We start from the raw sequence: 18,984 nt of genomic DNA on the forward strand, positions 1-18,984 counted from the left end.
CACTGAATCTAATATCCACATGGGGAATGCCTAAGAAAGTGGATTGCAACGCTGATGAAGGTGCGAGTTTTGCGACGAAAAAGAAAGGCCCTGTTACGCCTAATCCTCAACAGAATACGAACTCAATTGATAAAATCATAGGGGTTAAAGGCTTTGGAGGTCGAAGACAGTAACTGATGAAGCATTGATGCTTCAATTTTAAGTGCGGAGAATTCCTATCAAAGCTCGGACTTCCGGAATTCATGATACCCTAAATTGTTGGAAGCTGCCATGGTTGCGGCAGGGGCGCCCGGCGATGGGTTGGGGAGGGTCGCCGGCACTGGGAGTTGGGAGGGAGTAGGTAGCCGATCGCCGATAGGGGATGGGTAATGAACTAATGGCAATGGATAAGGGATGGGAGTATGTATTATTAACCAGACTTACGTGAAACGGACTCAAACAAAATCTTCTTTTAGAAGTAAATCGCTCATAGTTGTCATTATTAATGTATATTTTTCCTAACTAATAAGTACTTCCTTCATTTTTTTAGTTGACATTGTTTGACTTTTATACTATTCATACATTACATTTTGACTCGCTTTTGTGATTTATAGATATGATAAAATATAATCATGTGGGATCTTGTCAATCGTTTATATGTTTATTTTGTTAATATCCACTTTTTATAATTACACAATATTGATAACTAAAGTTATTAAGCGTTAAAAACAGGTTGGTAGGCGACTAAGGGTGATAATAAAAAGGTGTCAACTTAAAAAAATAAAAAAATAAAATAATAAAATAAAAATAAAAATAAAAATAAAAATTGAGGAATTATATAACAATTGAATGATATTAATGTTGGTCTCCCAAGATTCTGCACTTCTCACTTCTGACCTTTTGTTTATCTTTTTGTGTCACTCTCTTCCGTTCTGTTCCACTCATTTATCTTCTCCTTTTGACTCACAATTGTAATTCGATTATTAAATATCTGGTTTTGCAATCTCGGTTTTCCTTTTTCGGGTCTTCAGAATTAATCATATATCAGGTACAAACTTCCGAATTTTGTATGATTTCATTATTATTTTGTTTAATTTACTGTATTTGATATCTGAATTCTCGTTAATCTCTAAATTTCGATGTTAATCTGATCACTGGATACAAATTAAGGATATTGATGATGGGTTTTATTGCATATTGATTAATAAATGTTTTTCGTAAGCGAAATTGATCAACTTTTTGATGGTACGACACAATTTTGTCAAATTAAAATTGTTAAAGGAAGAGTTCATGATGTATTTGAAGGATTCGTTGACCCAATGAAGTAATTATGTATGATTTCATTATTATTTTTTTTGTTTAATTTACTGTATTTTATCGCTGGATTCCAGTTAATTTCTAATGTTAATCTGATAACTGGTTACAAATTAAGGATATTGATGATGGGTTTAATGAATATTGATTAATAATTGTTTTTCGTAAGCGAATTTGATGAACTTTTAGATGTTATGACACAATTTTGTCAAATTGAAATTGTATGAGGAAGAGTTCATGACATAATTGAAGGAATCGTTGACCCATTGAAGTAATTATGTTGATCTGATTACATAAATTGAAATAATTAGTTTTTGGGAACTAGGCATTAGGTCAAAAGTTTTATTAGATGAAAGGGAATGAGATACCTGTTGATTAAGATGAGATAGCAGATAGGTATTGAAGCTAAAACAAGCCTTTGTTTTTTAAGCTTGCACATTGAAGTTATGAGATGTCTCGCAAATATGTTGATATTATTTTGAGGTTTGTGTTATACTAGCTCTGTTTCACAATAGATGTAACGTTTCTGTTTGCACTAAAACCGATGAAGTGGGTAAATGGTACCCGGAGTAGTATATTTACTCGATTTCTTGCACTCGATGCAGAAAAGAAGGATGACTTGTATAGTTCAATAAGATGGTTTTTCAAGGAAGTGAGCATAAGCTATGTATCACTTAGCAAGGTGCAAATATTTGCAATTTGATATGTAAATGTTGCTTTTGTTTAAAGTGAAATTACATGATTACTGATTTGATATCTATCTACTCCTTTTATTTGTTTTATTACGGAGTTTATTATGTTATAATGTATTTTATTGATAAAGATTATCTTATTTATGCTTCTAAATGATAATTCCTCCCTCTTGTTTTATTGTACCTTTCGGATTGGTTATATTGTCAACTATTTATCTAGCAATAAATGTCTATTGTGAGCCATGTGAGGATCACTTTGGGAAATTAAGCTGGCTTATAAATAGGGATTAGGGGTTAGTGAACTGATAAATGAAGCATTATAGAGAGTGTGTAGCATTGTTCATAAGTTTTTCTCATATACAGTATGCTTGCTTCACATATTGATATCACTATATTTTTGGTTGATGTTGTGTAGCTACACTGCTAAAATTGCTGATTTTCTGTCACTGAATGCACGATGACCTTAAGTGTTATTTCAAGTTAGATAATATTTTCAAAGAAAAGTTACTGTGTATCATTGTTATTCGTCCACAGGTGCAATGTTTGGTGAACCTGTTAGTTCTGCTGATGGTGAAATTAAAGTGAGTTTTGGTTATCAGTGTGCTCGAAAGAAGGCCATCTGTGAAGATTCCGATGGATATGAAATCGTTCCTAAGGCTCGGCTTAGAAGAACTAGCAGATCTTTCTCCTGTCTTTCTGGTGCTGCATTAAGTGCTAACACTACATTAGCAAACACAAACATCTGCAACGGCATAATAGGCTCAGAGATACTGCCGAGTTGGGACTCACCTAATTCATTCCGCAGGATTCCATCTTCTCCATCACTTTCTTCAAAAGTGGATATATTGTCATCTTCTCTCCAGAGTACTTTGTCAAATTTGAGTGTTAGTCCATCTTCTCTAGGAGAATCGCCTGAAAGTGACTCATATCTTAAGTTCATGAGTGCTCCATCCCCAAAAGAAGGCTTTCTCAACGCTGTGGAAGTGCAAGTTGCTGGTGGAGCTGCAGGTGAAGATAGGGTTATTGCTGTTTGCTCTGAAGAAGATGGATGGCTCTTTTGTGGGGTTTATGATGGGTTCAATGGGAGAGATGCAGCTGATTTCCTAGCTGGGACATTATATGATACTTTTCTAATGAACTTCAACTTATTTAATTGGGATAATAAAGATGATATAGCTGAAGTATCTAATTGTTTTGCTTCAGATGAGTTGTTCCAGAATGTGCTAGATGATGACAATACTTCTAGATTTGGGAAAAAGATATTAAGAATAGGTGGTAGAAAGGATGTCAACTTTGATGCTTCAAGTCACAGTTGTAATACCGAGATAGACACATCATCAGATTTTTTTAAAAAAGGGGTGCTAGAGTGTCTCCAACGCGCTCTTAATCAAGCTGAGATTGACTTCCTGTCCATGGTTGAGCAGGATATGGAAGACCGCCCTGATCTCGTTTCTGTTGGATCTTGTGTTTTGGTTGCACTGCTTGTTGGGAAAGATTTGTATACAATGAATTTAGGTGATAGTAGAGTTGTTGTTGCTACACAGAGCAGTGGCTGTGATGTTGGAGAGACTATAAATTTAAAAGCAATCCAACTTACTGATATTCATACTACTGACAATGAAGTTGAGAGATCTAAACTTGTATCAAATCATCGTGATGATCCTTCAACAATTACTGCAGGGAAAGTGAAAGGAAAGCTGAAGGTCACTCGTGCATTTGGTGTTGGTTACTTGAAGAAGGTCAGTAATAACTTAGTTTAGGGCATATTATTTATTAAACTACTGACGTAGTTGCTGACTTACTGTTCAATGTGCCATGCTGCTAATTCTAATTTAGTCGTTAACTTTGTAGTGATGAAAATGTCTAAGAGAAAGTTTTAGTTAGATTTAATAAATTATGGTTTCCATTTAGCCTTTTTCTGTAGTGATATGGAGTACTCTTTCTGTCTCAGGTCTTTATTGGAGAGCTGAAACTTGAAAAGGCGTCTGAATTATGTTTGTCCTTTTTATTTTATCTATTTATTATTATTTTCTTATAACAATTTTATGCGACAAATTAGTTCTTATACAAGTAACAGTCAATCCTGTGTTCTTTTAACTACAGTCTCATGTGAGAATCGACTCAATCGAGTGACTACTACAAATACTAATTAGGTTAACTGATCGACACAATTAAATACGAGATTATATTTTAAAGTGGCATTGGCACAATGATTACCCCCTCTTTTGTGAGCTTCGATAAAATGTTGTTGTGGGTGTTTGCAGAAAGTATTGAATGATGCATTGATGGGAATTCTCAGAGTTCGAAATTTGATAAGTCCTCCTTATGTCTCCACAAGTCCTTCTATCAACGTTCACAGAATCTCAAGATCAGATCGCTTTGTTGTACTTGGCAGTGATGGTTTGTTTGACTTTTTTACCAATGAAGAAGTCGTTAGACTGGTGCATTTGTTCATATTGAAAAATCCTTCGGGTGATCCAGCAAAGTTTCTGCTGGAACAACTTGTCATTAGAGCTGCAGATTGTGCAGGTATGTTTTCTTGTTATGTCAATGTAGTTTTTACATATAACAAGATGGTACCATTCACTGAATTGTTCCATTTGCAGTCGTGTATGCTTTATGATTCTTCTATCTGCTTTTTCTTTTTTTAATGTCACAAAATTAAATTCTCATTTTGTGATATTACTACTGTTGTAGATAAATTGGGAAAATTGCCACAAAATGCATACCTTAAGTCGAATTTGAAAGTATAAGACCTTAGTTTAAATTAAGATCCACCTACTCTGGTTTGGACTGCTTGGTAGATTAAGCTAGCAAATAGCTTTGTCCTAGTACCATAACACTACATCTAATTAGTCCCCTGTATCTGTTTTACTTATCTGTTTCATAAACTTGATTTACTTTATAAAAAATTGACAAAATACTGTCACTCTCTTATCCTTTGTGATACAGCTAATTTGTGCTAGGTCAAACTCGGATAAGTTCATTGTCTTATGAAGAAAAAACTTGAAACATATACTCTCTCTAAGTTTGTTTAAGTGATGTCAAATGAGAAGTTCCTTAAAATGAGAAGAATGAGGAAGAGTTTTTGTGCATAATTTTTGTACTAAATGTGCATATTTTTTTAACTAACTGTGCAAAAAAAAAATTTGAATCAAATTTGATGTGCATAATATTTGAACAAATGTGCATGATTTTCATTTTTCTAGAAAATTAAAAAATTTTATCAGTTTGAAAAACAATTATGCACATTCAGTTTAAAAAAAATGCACATTTAGTATTAAATTATATATAGGGTCAAATGAGAAGGATTTTTTGTCCAAATTTTTTGTACTAAATGTGCATATATTTTAAAGAAAATGTGAGGGAAAAAAAAATCATGTGTGTTGTATTTGTTTTTCTAGAATTTTATATGACCATATAATTCTTAATCCTAATCCAACAGAATTAACTGCCTATGACAGAATACTAGTCTAGCAATATGTTCATATATTTTTTCAACTATGTGCATATTTTCATGGCTAAATTTGCATAATTATTTTTAAAAAACTTCAAATATGCATAAATTTAAAATTAAATGTGCTATATAATTACATTGAATGTGCAAATATTTTGATTGGTTGAAAAACAACTTAATCAACTATTTGAGCAGAGAGTAGAACCTGCAATTAGATCAAAAATATATAACCGCAACATATATGTCGGCAACTATTTGATTCTCTAGAACTCTATAATGTCTTCATAATTCAATAAAATTGCAGCCAAATATTGTAATAATCAATTTGAATTAATTATACTACAATTAATTGTTAAATAAAAACAAGAATCCATAATTTTATGAGAGAGAATGCTTGTGGAAGGAAGAGAGAGAGAGAAAGGCTGAAGAATTATATGAAACTGGGTTTGATGGTATGAAAGAGTATGAATTAATATTTTTCAATCCCAGTAGTTAGATTGTTTTAAATGAATGGTTAAGATTACTTAGGCTCATGTAAGAAACCTCATTTATATAAGAACTCAATTTTATATAAGAACCAATCTCAGGAAAAATAAATTTAGAACATTAAAAAAAAAATTAGAATAATGGAAAAATTTTAGAACATAAGTCGAAATAATTTAGAACATAAGAAAAAAAAAATTAGAAGATGGGAAAAATTTATAATATAAGCAAACAAAAATTTAAAACATAAGAAATATAATTTAGAACATAAGTTGAAAAAATAATTTATAGCATATGAAAAAATTTAGAACATAAGCTAAAAAAATAATTTAGAACATAAGCTTAAAAAAAATTTAGAACATACAGAGTAGGAAATAATTTGGAACATAAGTAAAAGAAATTTAGGATATAAGAAAAACTTTAGAACATAAACTGAAAAAAAATTTAAAACATAGTTAGAACATAAGGTGTGTATATATATATATATATATATATATATATATATATATATATATATATATATATATATATATATATGTTTTTCACTTTTTTTGGCAAATGACAATCTTTTAATATTATATCTCTGCCCTCTCGTAGTCCCCACTCATATCACAGATCCATTCATATTGAGTTTTTTTTTTTTTTTTTTTTTTTTTTTTTTTTTTTTTTTTTTAAGTGTATAATTTCCTCTCATCTCACATAGCTTACTCTACAATAATCTATTAATTCCACTATCTTTTCTTACAATTGTTTGATACTAGAACTATATCAGTTACATCCAATTGTACTATACTCCATTAAACTACCTAATGGCTAATACTATTTGTCAAAATGGTAACACCTATGTTACTTAAACTCTTTATTTTACCTCAAGTACCTGCGTTGAACGCTCGACACTTAGATATGGGTATGACACCTTGCACTTCATTTTAGTTCAAAATCAAAGTGTTTTTTTTTTCCTTTTCATAAAATAGTCGAGTTGCACACTTGGACACGTATTCGTGTCGAACATGGGTACTCGAGTCCGGATAACATAGGGTAACACTTTTAAAAACAAAGCATTCATTAATTTCTTTGGCATCATAAATCATCTGAAGTTCAAGTTTTTGAATAACTAATTAATTTATCTATTGATCTTGGTTGATTTTTTTATAATTACAACTTTTAAAAACCCTAATTAGGCTCTTAATTGTTATCTAATGTTTTTATTTGTGCTCTCCCAGGATTCAGCATGGAAGAGCTCTTGAATATTCCACCAGGAAGGAGGAGAAAATATCACGATGATGTGACTGTAATTGTGATCATCCTAGGACAAAATCCACGCACTTTAAAAGCTTCAACATGTTTGTGAGTTTCATGTACGAGTTTCATCCTATAACTGTATATATAAATTTTGAATGATTCATCAGCCCTCCTAGTTTTGGAGGAAATTTTGTTTCGGAGTGCTGGAACGATAGAAGACTGAATTGTCTTTCCCCCTTTTCCTGGGTCCATGACCAGAAAAATTTTAGTGTCCATGTGTAATGATGATGATGATAATGATAATGTAGGTAGGTTTTCTCTTATGATTTTTGGAGGATCAGCTCGGTAAATATTTGATTTTCACTTCTTTGCAGCATTTTGGAAGATATTTGCAATTTTGCATTCATACGTGGTCATGGTAGTCAAACTGAAATAATTGAGCTTCTTGAAAATATGGTCTGATGAACGATTTTGATGAAATTGATGCTGGATTTTGTCTAGAGCAAACTGTCATGTACAACCTGTTTCGTTTTTTCAACGTTTCAAATTTTTGATGCATATAATGAAGTGTATCATACCTGTTGTTTACAAAGGGACTAGTAAACTTTTAGTGCAGTTTAGCCAAAAAATTTCGTAGTTATAGTTGGTAGCCTTTCAAAAATTAATGATTCAGAAATTCTTGCCATGGAAGTTTTCTAAGAAACGTAGAATATTCTGTTTAATTACTGATTGAAATTTCGATACCACCTTCTAATTGATCCATGTTGCTTGCTTGGTCCCCCCTCCTACAAAAACTTTTACATATCCCCGATTTACAATAAATTTATTGTTAATCGACGGCACGCACACGTGTGAGCTAATTTACATTTTTTTTTCAATTTCTATAAAACACGCGAAAATCAAATTAGAGCTCAAAATAAGAAATTAAAGAACAACAATGGAGGAGAGAGATTAGCCTTCTCCCCTGTCTTCGTACCCGACTGGTGGATTTGAAAGTATTAGTATGCTTCGATCATCCAATTCGCGTAGCAAGAAACAACTTTAGTGAATAACAAAGAGATCTTGGCTTTCCGCTTTTTGTTTGGTTACTTTTGGACAACCATGGAGAGAGACTGCCACCAGTTTTGAAAAACTTGTCCAAAATGCCAAATTCACGCGAATTTGAAAGTGAGAAAACGCAGACAGATAACGCGAATTCGAGTTCCTTGAGGCTTTGATCATCAATGGAGAGTTCATCTGCGAACTTCAATACCTCAAATTGCATTAATTTGATCCTTAAATTTCTACAAAATCAGAGGCAAATTGAAACTCCATTGTTAGGTGATTTTGAGAAATCGAATTCTTTTGTTGAAATCAATTTAAACCGATCGATTATAGAAGAAGAAGAAGAAGAAAAAGAAGAAGAAGAAGAAGAAACAAATAGTTTTGGAGATGAATATCTTCCAATTAATTTTTGACGATAATAAAAATCCTGACACATATAGAAAATTAAATGTTTCCTCGTAAATCAATTGATTCAAATACAGAACAAACATCCAAATCAAATGAAACTGAAGATAGTTTCTATACAATAAACCTTCTTATTAATTAAAATACATATTCTTGTATAATCGACCCATAATTGATTAAAATTAACACGAATTAGACTTGAGAAAATTTAGGTTGTATGCAAAAAAGTTACCCTTTGAATGCACAAATGTTACCCTTTTTATGCATAAATGTGATTTTTAGTACGCACAAATGTTACCCTTTTGTATGCTCAGACGCATAGATGTTACCCTTTTTATACAAAAACGTTACCCTTTGTAGGCGCAAATTGTTACCCATTTTATACATGAAAGTGATCCATATAAAACATAGTGTTTAGGGTAAAAATACCCCCAATACGTGGTCCAATCCCATAGACACATGGCCCAAATTTAAAGGCATCACATGTACCTATGAGAAGATGACATGTGAAAACCCTAAAAAGGAGCACATGAAAAAGAGAGTAAAGGGTCTCCTTACATCAAGAGGCCCAAATCCCGAGAAAGCCGCAAAACAGCGCCTCCCCAGGACACGTGCCTTCTTCTTATTGCGTCGCCAATCGAAGCACAAAATTCTAGGGTAGTAACCCTAAGGGGGCACAATTCCCACCCCCTATAAATATGTAATACTCTGTATTTTAATATACTTATATATATAAAAATTATTTATTTTATTTATAATTTAATTCATTTTAACAAGAAATTATTTATTTAAATATATTGTAAGTGTGTATAAATAAAATGAATCATAAATTGAGGCAACAAAAGTTTTTTTTAATTGGGTCAATCCTATTTAAATGAGTGAACCAACTAATTGTCAATAAGTTGGCCCAAAGGGAGAATGTGTAAGGGAGTAGGAATTAGTAATGACAAAGTTCTAAAAATGAGTTTTATTTTATAAAGGAGAGTATAAATACTTTAAAATCTCAAGATTTTTCCACACAAGTTCATAATTGTCAGGTTTCACAAAAAAAAAAAAAAAAAAAATTAAAAGGTTTTCTCTTTATTTTCTCTCTTTTCTTTTCCTTTTCTTCTTTTTTCCCCTTAAATCCCATGCCACACACTCTCTCCTTCTCTCTCCTCTTGCGCGGCCAGCACACCGACGCCACCACCACCACCACCGACGGCAGCAGCAGCGCCGGTAGCCAGCTGGCGGCCGGCGCACTTCCTCCTCTTTCTGTCTCTCATTTATGGTTTGTGTGTATGAAAAAAAAACTTTTTTTGATCCTAAAATTAATTATATTGTTTTAGTGTTTTAACTGCATGATTTTTATTATGTTTTGTTATTGATTTCGGGATTTTGATGTTGCTAATATATTAACATAAATTTCAGATTATTATTAAATTAAAAATCCCAAAAAATCCTATAACTTGGGGATTTTGTATAATTGGTTAGGGATTGAGGCTAGGTAGTTGTTGTTGATTAATTCATGGTCTAATAATGTTTTTGATGAGTTTAAAGCCTTCAATTTAATGCTGGAATTTATTTACACACACTATTTTTTAATAATGGAGTTAGAGTTTGATTACCCATAAAAAGGAAAAAGGATTTAATAATTTATATATGATTTCCTAGTCTAAAAGTGACGTTTTATACTAAATAAGCATGTTGGAATTTTATTTAAGTAATGAAAATCAAGTCTTTTTGAAAGGATTTAAAGTACCCACTTAAAGAAAAAATTTCATGGCTTTATTGCCATTAAAAGGGGTGATGAGTATGATTCAAATAGTATTTAGTTGCTGGAAATTTGTGAGAATAGTGGATTAATTATAGTTATGTATTTTTAATTTTAGGAAGTTTTGAGCTAGGTGATTTCTAGCAAGTGTGGCCGAGTTAAAGCGTTATTCAAGGTACGTATGTGCACAAGAATATTTGTGTATTCGTAGTGTCATACTAGGATTGTAAATTGTGATTAAAGTGATGAATTAGTAGCACGTTTGGTTGATTATATGCTTGGAATTGATGTTGGTTGAACATGAATTATTATGTAAGCATGTGAATATAATATTTGAAGCATGATACAAGTTGAATATATTTGAATCATGGAAGTATGTTTTATTTTTGAATATCAAGGAAGCATGAAATTATTAAGCAAGACTTTTGTATATTTAAAAGAGCTATAATTAGAATTATTGAACATGATTGATGAATTTTATTATCACCCATTGATTATTGGTGTTGAGTCAAGGAAGTTAGTTTATTTATTTACTCACTCAAGTAAGTTAAGATCGAGTCAAGGAGTTTAGTTGTGCATTCTAAGCACCAAGGTAGTAATTGTGCAATTTTATGCACAAAACTAGGCAAGGAACCTTAATTAAAATAAACTAGCTACTTAGTCCGTTCAATGCACGGGTTATTACTTGGTTTAATTATATTTATATGTAGGTATGCAAAGTACTCCATAATTGTTTCATTTCTAAAACATAAGAGAAAAAAAGAGTAAGGGTAGAAATGTGAAAGAACATGAAGGAATTTTAATTTGTTAGATATATATACATGAAGAATGTGGGATATGAAATGACATATCAGTTTAAATTATATTTAAAGTTTAGGATATGAAAAGACAATTTTTCTAGTAATTCATATGTTTATGTAATGTTTACTAATTAATTAAACATTATTTTATTATGGTAGAAATAAAACACTTCATTTTTTACTTGAATTTGCAAGTTGTAGATTGCATAAATACATAAACATACGAAGTATATATTAAGGGAGGTGACATGTGGAATATGGGGTGATTAGTGACTTGTGAGTTGTAATGCCATGTGTCATATGAAAAATTTGTGGTTTGTGTTTTTAAATACTAAGTATAGATATAGATAGATAGTATGTGGTCACTAATTAATTCAAGAATGAATAGGAAGTAAGTGTTGAATGTTATTACGTTTATTCTTGATTGTTTGGTTGATGTCATCTTATGTTAACTTGATAAATCACGTAAAGTCTAAGAGGATACGCACCAAAACTCTTGGAACGTTTATACCTTGATGAAAGGAATGGTATCCTTCAAACAAGTGTATTATTCTGATAGTGGGTTCAGAATTATTAGAAAGCTAATATATTCAGTAAGATCAAGTGATCGGAATGCCTAAGTGGAGGCAGGTTCCGATCAGTAATATTAATGCATAATTTAATATTACAGCTTAATCTTGACAGAACCCTTTGGGTCACACCCATGCAATTAACAAACCAACACGACGAATTAATTCGGAAGAAATTAATGAGTCGCCTGAGTATTACATATTTAGACGTCGGAAATTCGATCTTAGAGCGTCGAAACCGAGCGTCGGAAGTCGAGTCAAAATAATAAAAGACGAGACGTGCAAATAATAATTAATCGACATTATTTCCTAAAATACACCTAGCATCGGAATGACCCGAGCATCCGAGTGCTAGGGGCATAATTTACTAGCATATGTGGCTAGCATGCGCACCAAGCCGAGCCTAGGCTGGCTAGTGCATGCTAGTGCACCAATGCTAGCAGCCAAGGGTAGCCACGGCCGCAAGTAGCAGCAGCAGCCCGCACAAGGTGTGCGTGGCTTGCTGGCCGCAAGCAGCAGCAGCCCGCACAAGCGTGCGAGGCTTGCTAGCTGCGAGCAGCAGCAGCCCGCATCACCTTGGTGCGGGTAGCTGGGTTGTGGGCTAAGGGGAAGCATGTGAAGGGAGGGTTTAAGTGTGAGGGACATGTGGCACAAGGAGAGTATGGAGTGGGGAACAAGTATGGTCCCATACTCTCCAAGTGGTCCTCACTTCCCTTTACATGTATTAGTGACACTTGTAGATTTATTATTAGTTTGTTTATTTATTTTAATTTAGCTTTTAAAATAAATTGTGGAATTTCATGCTCCCACATTTATGGGATAGAAATTCCCACTCTCACTCCTCCCTATAAATACCCACCTTGGGTTTTTGGGGAGAGTGCTTGAGTAGGAGTTCAATAGAGCATTGCATTAGCAAAAACTCTTAAACTCATATAATACTCGGGTTTTAGTCGGACCTCGCTAACCTCGAGGTAACGAACCTAAAAGTTGGTAGTTGTTTTTGCGGGTATATCTCCATTGGAGGCTCTCGTATTTTCGGGGCTAAGCTTCTCAAGTAAGAGCCCAATTTGTGGGGCGAAGCACGGGATAAAAGGTAAATTTCCTATTTTGCCCTTTTGTGTTAATTTATGCATTATTGATATTATTTATTGCGAACGTGATCCTTGGCTCGGGTTTTTCCGCGGTGAGTGGGACTCACGAAACCCCAACAGCGGTATCGGAGCCCCGCTCGTTTATTTTAGTTATCATATTTTTCAAGGTATTTTTTATGGCTTAATTTTTCTTGTTATAAGTTGATAATTATATTAGTAGCTCGTATTATCCATTTTAACTTCGTATTAGAGTTGACTTCAGCTCTCGAACCCAGATTTCGACCCAAAAATAGTGAAATTTGGGTGGAAAAGGCGTTCTGGAAATGGTTTAATCTTTCAGGGCTCGATTTTTAGCAAAAAAAACGACCAGAAATGCATTTTTCGAGGGGTTTTTTGTTTTTACGAAAAATTTTAAGTCTTTCTAACCTTGAAAATTAATTACATATTTATGGTGGTTATGTAATTGGTTCAATACATATTTTATATGCAATTTTAAACCTCTTTTAGGCATGATTACTTGGTGGTAATTTGTGTTTGAAAGCTTGGTTTAATTTTTCACATAATTGCAAATTAGTTGCATTAAGTGTGAAAATTTTGTTTTTGAGGCTTCTAAAGTGCTAAAGATTCAATCTTTAATTCTGTTAAGTGATTGAAACTTTAAAAGCTACTAAATTCCATGAATTTTATGTTGAAATTTGTTGTTTTAATCATTTTTTGTTGATTGGAAACAAAAAGTTTCAAACTTTGTGATAGAAATTTGTTAATCTTCATATTGGAAGATATAATTTTTCAAGAATTCACAAATGTTAGTAGTTGGATTTTTCATTTGAACATTAAAGTTCATATTTTTCCAACTCCCTCTTACTTTGTCAAAATCTCAAGATTAATTTAAATTGATTAAATTAATAATGAGAAATTGCCTTATTTATTTTGTTGCACCAAGTTAAACCAATTTAATTAAAGAATGGTTCTTGAGAATTATTTTGGTTAAGTGCACATGGATGGATTTTATTTAAGTTAGACTTGTTTAATTTTCATTTTGCACATTACATTAGTTCTTAAAGTAATTTAGAATTAATTTTTAACTCACGCAAAATCGGGTTTTAAAACCCGAGAGTATGGCACGCAAACCAAGACAACACCCTTCGGCTAGCTAGGCTGCACAGCAGCTCGCATGTGGCTGCCAAGCGCTGATGCTTGGTGCGCGCCACTGATGGTACATGGCTGGTGCGCCGAGGCAGCAAGCACCATTGCCAAGCAGCAGCGTGCCACAGCGGCATAACTTTGCGTGCTAGCCACTGTTTGGTGCGGGCTTGCTGCTCGTGCGTGGGATGGTGCGGCAGTGGTGTGCGGGGGTGTGCTGCGAGGCTTGCGGCATGGTGTGCATAGCTAGAAAGCTTTTGCGCACCTCCCCTTGATTAGCACATATACCACATGATAAGGCAATAATATTTGCATTTTAGCCGTTTTATTTATTTTAATTTATCTTGTTTGTTTTAATTAAAATTTTTGGAGGCTAGGCTCGATTTTTGAGAGGCATTGGCAAAATTTATTTTGACAAATTTTGGGTTCTACCGGCTTAATTAATGGATAAATTAAGATGGATGCGGGATTTAGTGGGAGCTTCAATTATTAATTACGTCAATTACATAATCGGTTAAACAACTTTGACTAGTTTTAATTAGGGGTGTTAATCGGATTAACCACCTAAATTAGTTACTAGTGCAAGAGCGTGTTTAATGCATTATTACTTGTTTGTTGTAAAATGCATGGGCCATTCACATATAGTGAATGGATGAATGAAATGTATACTCTCTCACAGGTTTTATGAAATGGCAACTAGTGGGACCCGATTAGGATAGAAAATACGGACTGCGTGCCGTGATGTATTTTTGTAAATCTAAATACGGTCTACGTACCGTTGAGTATTTTTGTACCTTAATATTTAGATTAATTCTAATCGTAGATACTAGTAGTTGCATAATTTGGTTACGTTTTGAAGACGGAGGTTCTTGGAAGACAAAGCCATGAAGTTGCAAGAGAAGACCTTTTGAAGACTTGAAGAATTCAAATGGTCATGCTAGTTGCCAATATGCATCTTATATTTATGCTTTATGTATTTATGCTTGTGCTTATATATAAATGATATGATAGATGCATGTGTAGGTTTTCAAAATGTTGTGATGATTAGTTAAGTTCACTTAAATCAACCAACATAAAAGTCCTAGGTCCCTAATAATATTGAGTTAAAACTTGCATTTCCAAAACAACACTTACGAACCGAATGGGTGTAATGGTGGGCTACGCCAAAGCGAGGCACCATTACTACTTTGAGGTTGGTGAGGCACACCGGGTGTGCAAGATGGTTTTAGTTGAACTCATCGGTATGAGTGAGGAGTCCTTACATGTCGTGGCAAAAGAGATACATCGTCAAGATGCATTGGATGCGACGATTACCTAGCCAAGAATGGCTTGGAGTCATTAGCAAGGTAATTCTTACCTTGGGATAACAAGTGTTAGGACAAGCCAAAGCATGCCTAAAATACTTGTTGATCCCTTGGATCTTGGAATCGTCTTATTTTCTCAAAATGGGGACAATTTTATGTGTAAATAAAACGTCAAATAAGTATTGAAATATGCATGAATAAAATTCAATATTATATAAGCTTTTTGAATGGTTTTTCATTTAAAATTCTTTCAATTGTATAATCATGTCTTCATACAACTCAAACAACCAGTTTTTATTACGCTCAATTCTCGATAAGGAGAAGTTGAGTGGGATCAATTTCCTTGATTAGTAAAGAAATTTGCGCATCGTCTTATGCAAGAACAGAAAGAGTATGTCCTTGATGAGGAAATGCCCGAGGCTCCCAATGAGGAGGTGACTCAAGCTGCCCTTAACCGATGGCAAGTGGCCGATCGGGATGTCAAGTGCGTTATGCTAGCCACTATGTCTCCTGAACTTCAGAAAACCTTCTTCGAGAAGGAATCGGCCTATGAGATCATTTCTAAGTTACAAAATATGTTTCAAGAACAGGCTCGAACTGAAAGGTTTGAAACCCACAGGCAGATCCTTGAGACTAAGCTCAAGGAAGGAGAGCCAGTCAGCCCACATGTGCTCAAAATGATCGGATTATTTGAGAACATGAGAAGGCTTGATGCGGGGTACTCAACTGAGATGGCTATTGACATCATTCTCCATTCCCTTCACAAAGGCTATGATCAGGTCAAAATGAACAACAACATGCATAGCATGGAGAAAACCCTCACTGAACTTCATGGTATGCTGAAGCAAGTTGAGCAGACGCTCAAAGATGAGGGAAAGCATGATATGCTTATGATCAAGAAGGGCAAGCCGTTTAAACGGGCAGGCAAAAAGAAGAAAGGCTTCAAGTGGAAAGGAAAGAAGTACTTTCCGCCTAAGCCGAAAGCTACCAAAGACAACAAGGAGAAGAAGGTAGCATCTTCTAAGTCTTATTCCGAATGCTTCTATTGCAAGAAGAAGGGACATTGGAAGAGAGACTCCCTCAAGCTCAAGGAAGATAAGAAGAACGGAACCGTTGCCTTTGTATCAGGTATTTACGTTATAGACTTTAACTTCACTAGCACAACTTCATGGGTATTAGATACCGAATGTGGCTCACACCTTTGTTCTAATTCTCAGGCACTAAGGAACACTAGGAGGCTAGCGAAGGGAAAGATCGATATCTGGGTAGGAAATGAAGCAAGGATTGGTGGTATATCCATAGGATCTCTTAGTTTGTCTTTGCCTACGGGGCTAGTTTTGGAACTTGACAATGTTTATTGTGTTCCCAACATCACCAAAAACATTATTTCAATTTCGGCATTGGACGCCAAAGGTTTTTAATTTCGAGTAAAAGACCAATCATGTTCATTTTATCTTGATAATGTTTTATATGGTACGGCACATTCTGAAAATGTTTTTATGTGCTATGTTTAGACAAAGATATTTATAACGTCAAAAATCCCACTAAGAAGGCTAAGACTACACAGTCTAGTCAAACCTTCTTGTGGCATTTTTGTCTTGGCCAAATTAACATCAAACGCATCAAGAAACTTCTACAAGAAGGCATTCTAGACTCATTCGATTTAGAATCATTTGAGAATTGCGAAGGATGTTTACTAGGCAAGATGATAAAGCAACCATTCTCAAAGTTAGGAGAAAGGGCCGCTGACTTATTAGGCCTAATACATACCGATGTATGCGGGCCAATGAGTACACCCGCAAGGAATGGTTATCGGTATTTTATAACCTTCACGGACGAATATAATAGATATGGATATGTCTACCTCATGTCGCACAAATCTGAATCGTTTGATAAATTCAAAGAATTTCAGAGTGAGGTGGATTTCAGATCGAGGAGGTGAATACTTGAGCCAAGAATTCGATGACCATCTAAAAGATCATGGCATACTTTCAGAATTGACACATCCAGGAACTCCTCAATGGAACGGAGTATCCGAAAGGAGAAATCGAACCTTGTTAGACATGGTACGATCGACTATGGGTCCTAGTGAACTTCCAATCTCTTTCTGGGAACATACACTTTTAACTACGTCACTTACACTGAATCTTGCTCCGTTAAAAGCTGTAGAAAAGACTCCATATGAATTATGGACGAAGAGACCTCCAAGGTTGACTTTTCTTAAGATTTGGGGATGCGAAGCATATGTCAAGAGACTCATGTCTAACAAACTTCATCCAAAATTTGACAAGTGTTTCTTTGTGGGCTATCCAAAAGAAACCAAGGGGTATTACTTCTACAACAAATCCGAGAACAAAGTGTTTGTTGCTCGTGATGGTGTCTTTTTGGAGAAGGAGCATCTTTGCAAAATGACAAGTGGGAGGAAAATCAAACTCGATGAAGTTCGAGAGGACGAGCAACAAGGACAAATTGACAATCAAAGTGCTCACGAAGCATCTATTGACATTGGTCAAAGTCAAAATATGCAAAGTCAAATCAACAATGCAAATGCTCAGTCCATTAACTTACGTAGGTCTCAAAGGCCAAGATCTCAACCTGATAGATATCTCGGATTGTTTTTAACCGAAAATTAGGACATCCTAATCATGGATGGAGTTGAGCCGGCAACCTACAAGAAAGAAATGATGAGCCCCGACTCTACAAAATGGCAAGAGGCCATGAAATCTGAAATGAACTCCATGTTTGAAAATCAAGTATGGGACTTGGTTGATTAACCCGAAGGTTACACACCTATCGGCTGTGAATGGATTTTCATGTTGAAAACCAACAAAGATGGAAATGTATTCATTTACAAAGCTAGATTGGTAGCAAAAGGTTACAGAAAAGTTCATGGTATTGATTACGATGAAACCTTTTCTCTAGTTGCAATGCTTAAGTCCGTTCGGATTCTTCTAGCGATTGCTGCATATTACAATTACGAAATATGGCAGATGGACGTCAAAAGTGCCTTCCTCAATGGAATTTTGGAAGAAACTGTGTACATGACACATCATGAAGGTTTTTTCGACCAAAATAATGCTAGAAAGGTATGCAAGCTTAAGAAGTCCATTTATGGATTAAAACAAGCAAGCAGAAGTTGGAATCTGCGATTTGATGAAGCCATTAGTAAGTTTGGTTTTATCAAAAATCCAGATGAGTCTTGTGTTTACCAGAAGGTCAGTGGGAGTGACATCGCCTTCCTAGTCTTATATGTCGACGACATTTTGCTCATTGGAAACAACATTCCGTTATTAGAGTCTGTAAAGTCTTGGCTCGGAAATTTTTTTCAATGAAAGACTTGGGAGAGACTTAGTACATATTAGGCATCAAGATCTCTAGGGATAGATCAAAGAGGATGAAAGGATTGAGTCAAAGCACTTTTATTGATAAGTTACTAGCCCGATTCAATATGGAAGGAGCCAAGAGAGGCCACCTACCCATGTCACATGGCATAGCCCTAAGAGAGAAGTAGTGTCCAAAGACACTTGATGAGCGGGAAAGGATAAATGAGATTCCATATGCTTTGCTTATTGGACCTATCTTGTATGACATGATATGTACTAGGCCAGATGTATCGCATGCCTTGAGCGCTACGAGCCGATACCAATCAGACCCAGGAGAGGCGCATTGGACTGCGGCCAAGAATATCCTAAAGTACCTGAAAAGGAA

At 34.5% G+C, this 18,984-nt stretch overlaps 1 protein-coding gene across 3 annotated transcripts; it reads left to right on the forward strand.

Annotated features, from left to right (window-relative positions):
• The first annotated feature begins 670 nt into the window (after nucleotides 1-670).
• Nucleotides 671-7,551, forward strand: LOC110694871 (probable protein phosphatase 2C 40). 3 transcript variants are annotated; one of them, XM_021872042.1, is made up of 5 exons: nucleotides 671-1,027; nucleotides 1,899-1,975; nucleotides 2,520-3,724; nucleotides 4,250-4,514; nucleotides 7,149-7,551. In XM_021872042.1, the coding sequence occupies exons 3-5, from the start codon at nucleotides 2,525-2,527 to the stop codon at nucleotides 7,274-7,276; spliced, it is 1,593 nt and encodes a 530-aa protein (XP_021727734.1). In that variant the 5' UTR covers nucleotides 671-1,027; nucleotides 1,899-1,975; nucleotides 2,520-2,524; the 3' UTR covers nucleotides 7,277-7,551. The 3 variants fall into 3 exon arrangements, with proteins under 3 accessions (XP_021727734.1, XP_021727732.1, XP_021727733.1); XM_021872040.1 differs by lacking the exon at nucleotides 1,899-1,975 and having other exon boundaries at nucleotides 673-1,027; XM_021872041.1 differs by lacking the exon at nucleotides 671-1,027 and having other exon boundaries at nucleotides 1,034-1,975.
• The last annotated feature ends 11,433 nt before the right edge of the window (nucleotides 7,552-18,984 follow it).

The sequence above is a fragment of the Chenopodium quinoa genome, unplaced genomic scaffold (genome assembly GCF_001683475.1).
Source record: "Chenopodium quinoa cultivar QQ74 unplaced genomic scaffold, ASM168347v1, whole genome shotgun sequence".
NCBI lineage: Eukaryota > Viridiplantae > Streptophyta > Magnoliopsida > Caryophyllales > Amaranthaceae > Chenopodium > Chenopodium quinoa.

Bases quoted from the DNA above. Each gene is read 5' to 3' on its own strand.
- LOC110694871 (XM_021872042.1), top strand. From the start codon at position 2,525: ATGTTTGGTGAACCTGTTAGTTCTGCTGATGGTGAAATTAAAGTGAGT. The intron at 3,725-4,249 runs GTCAGTAATAAC...GGGTGTTTGCAG, and splicing joins GTGTTGGTTACTTGAAGAAG to AAAGTATTGAATGATGCATT. The intron at 4,515-7,148 runs GTATGTTTTCTT...GTGCTCTCCCAG, and splicing joins TAGAGCTGCAGATTGTGCAG to GATTCAGCATGGAAGAGCTC.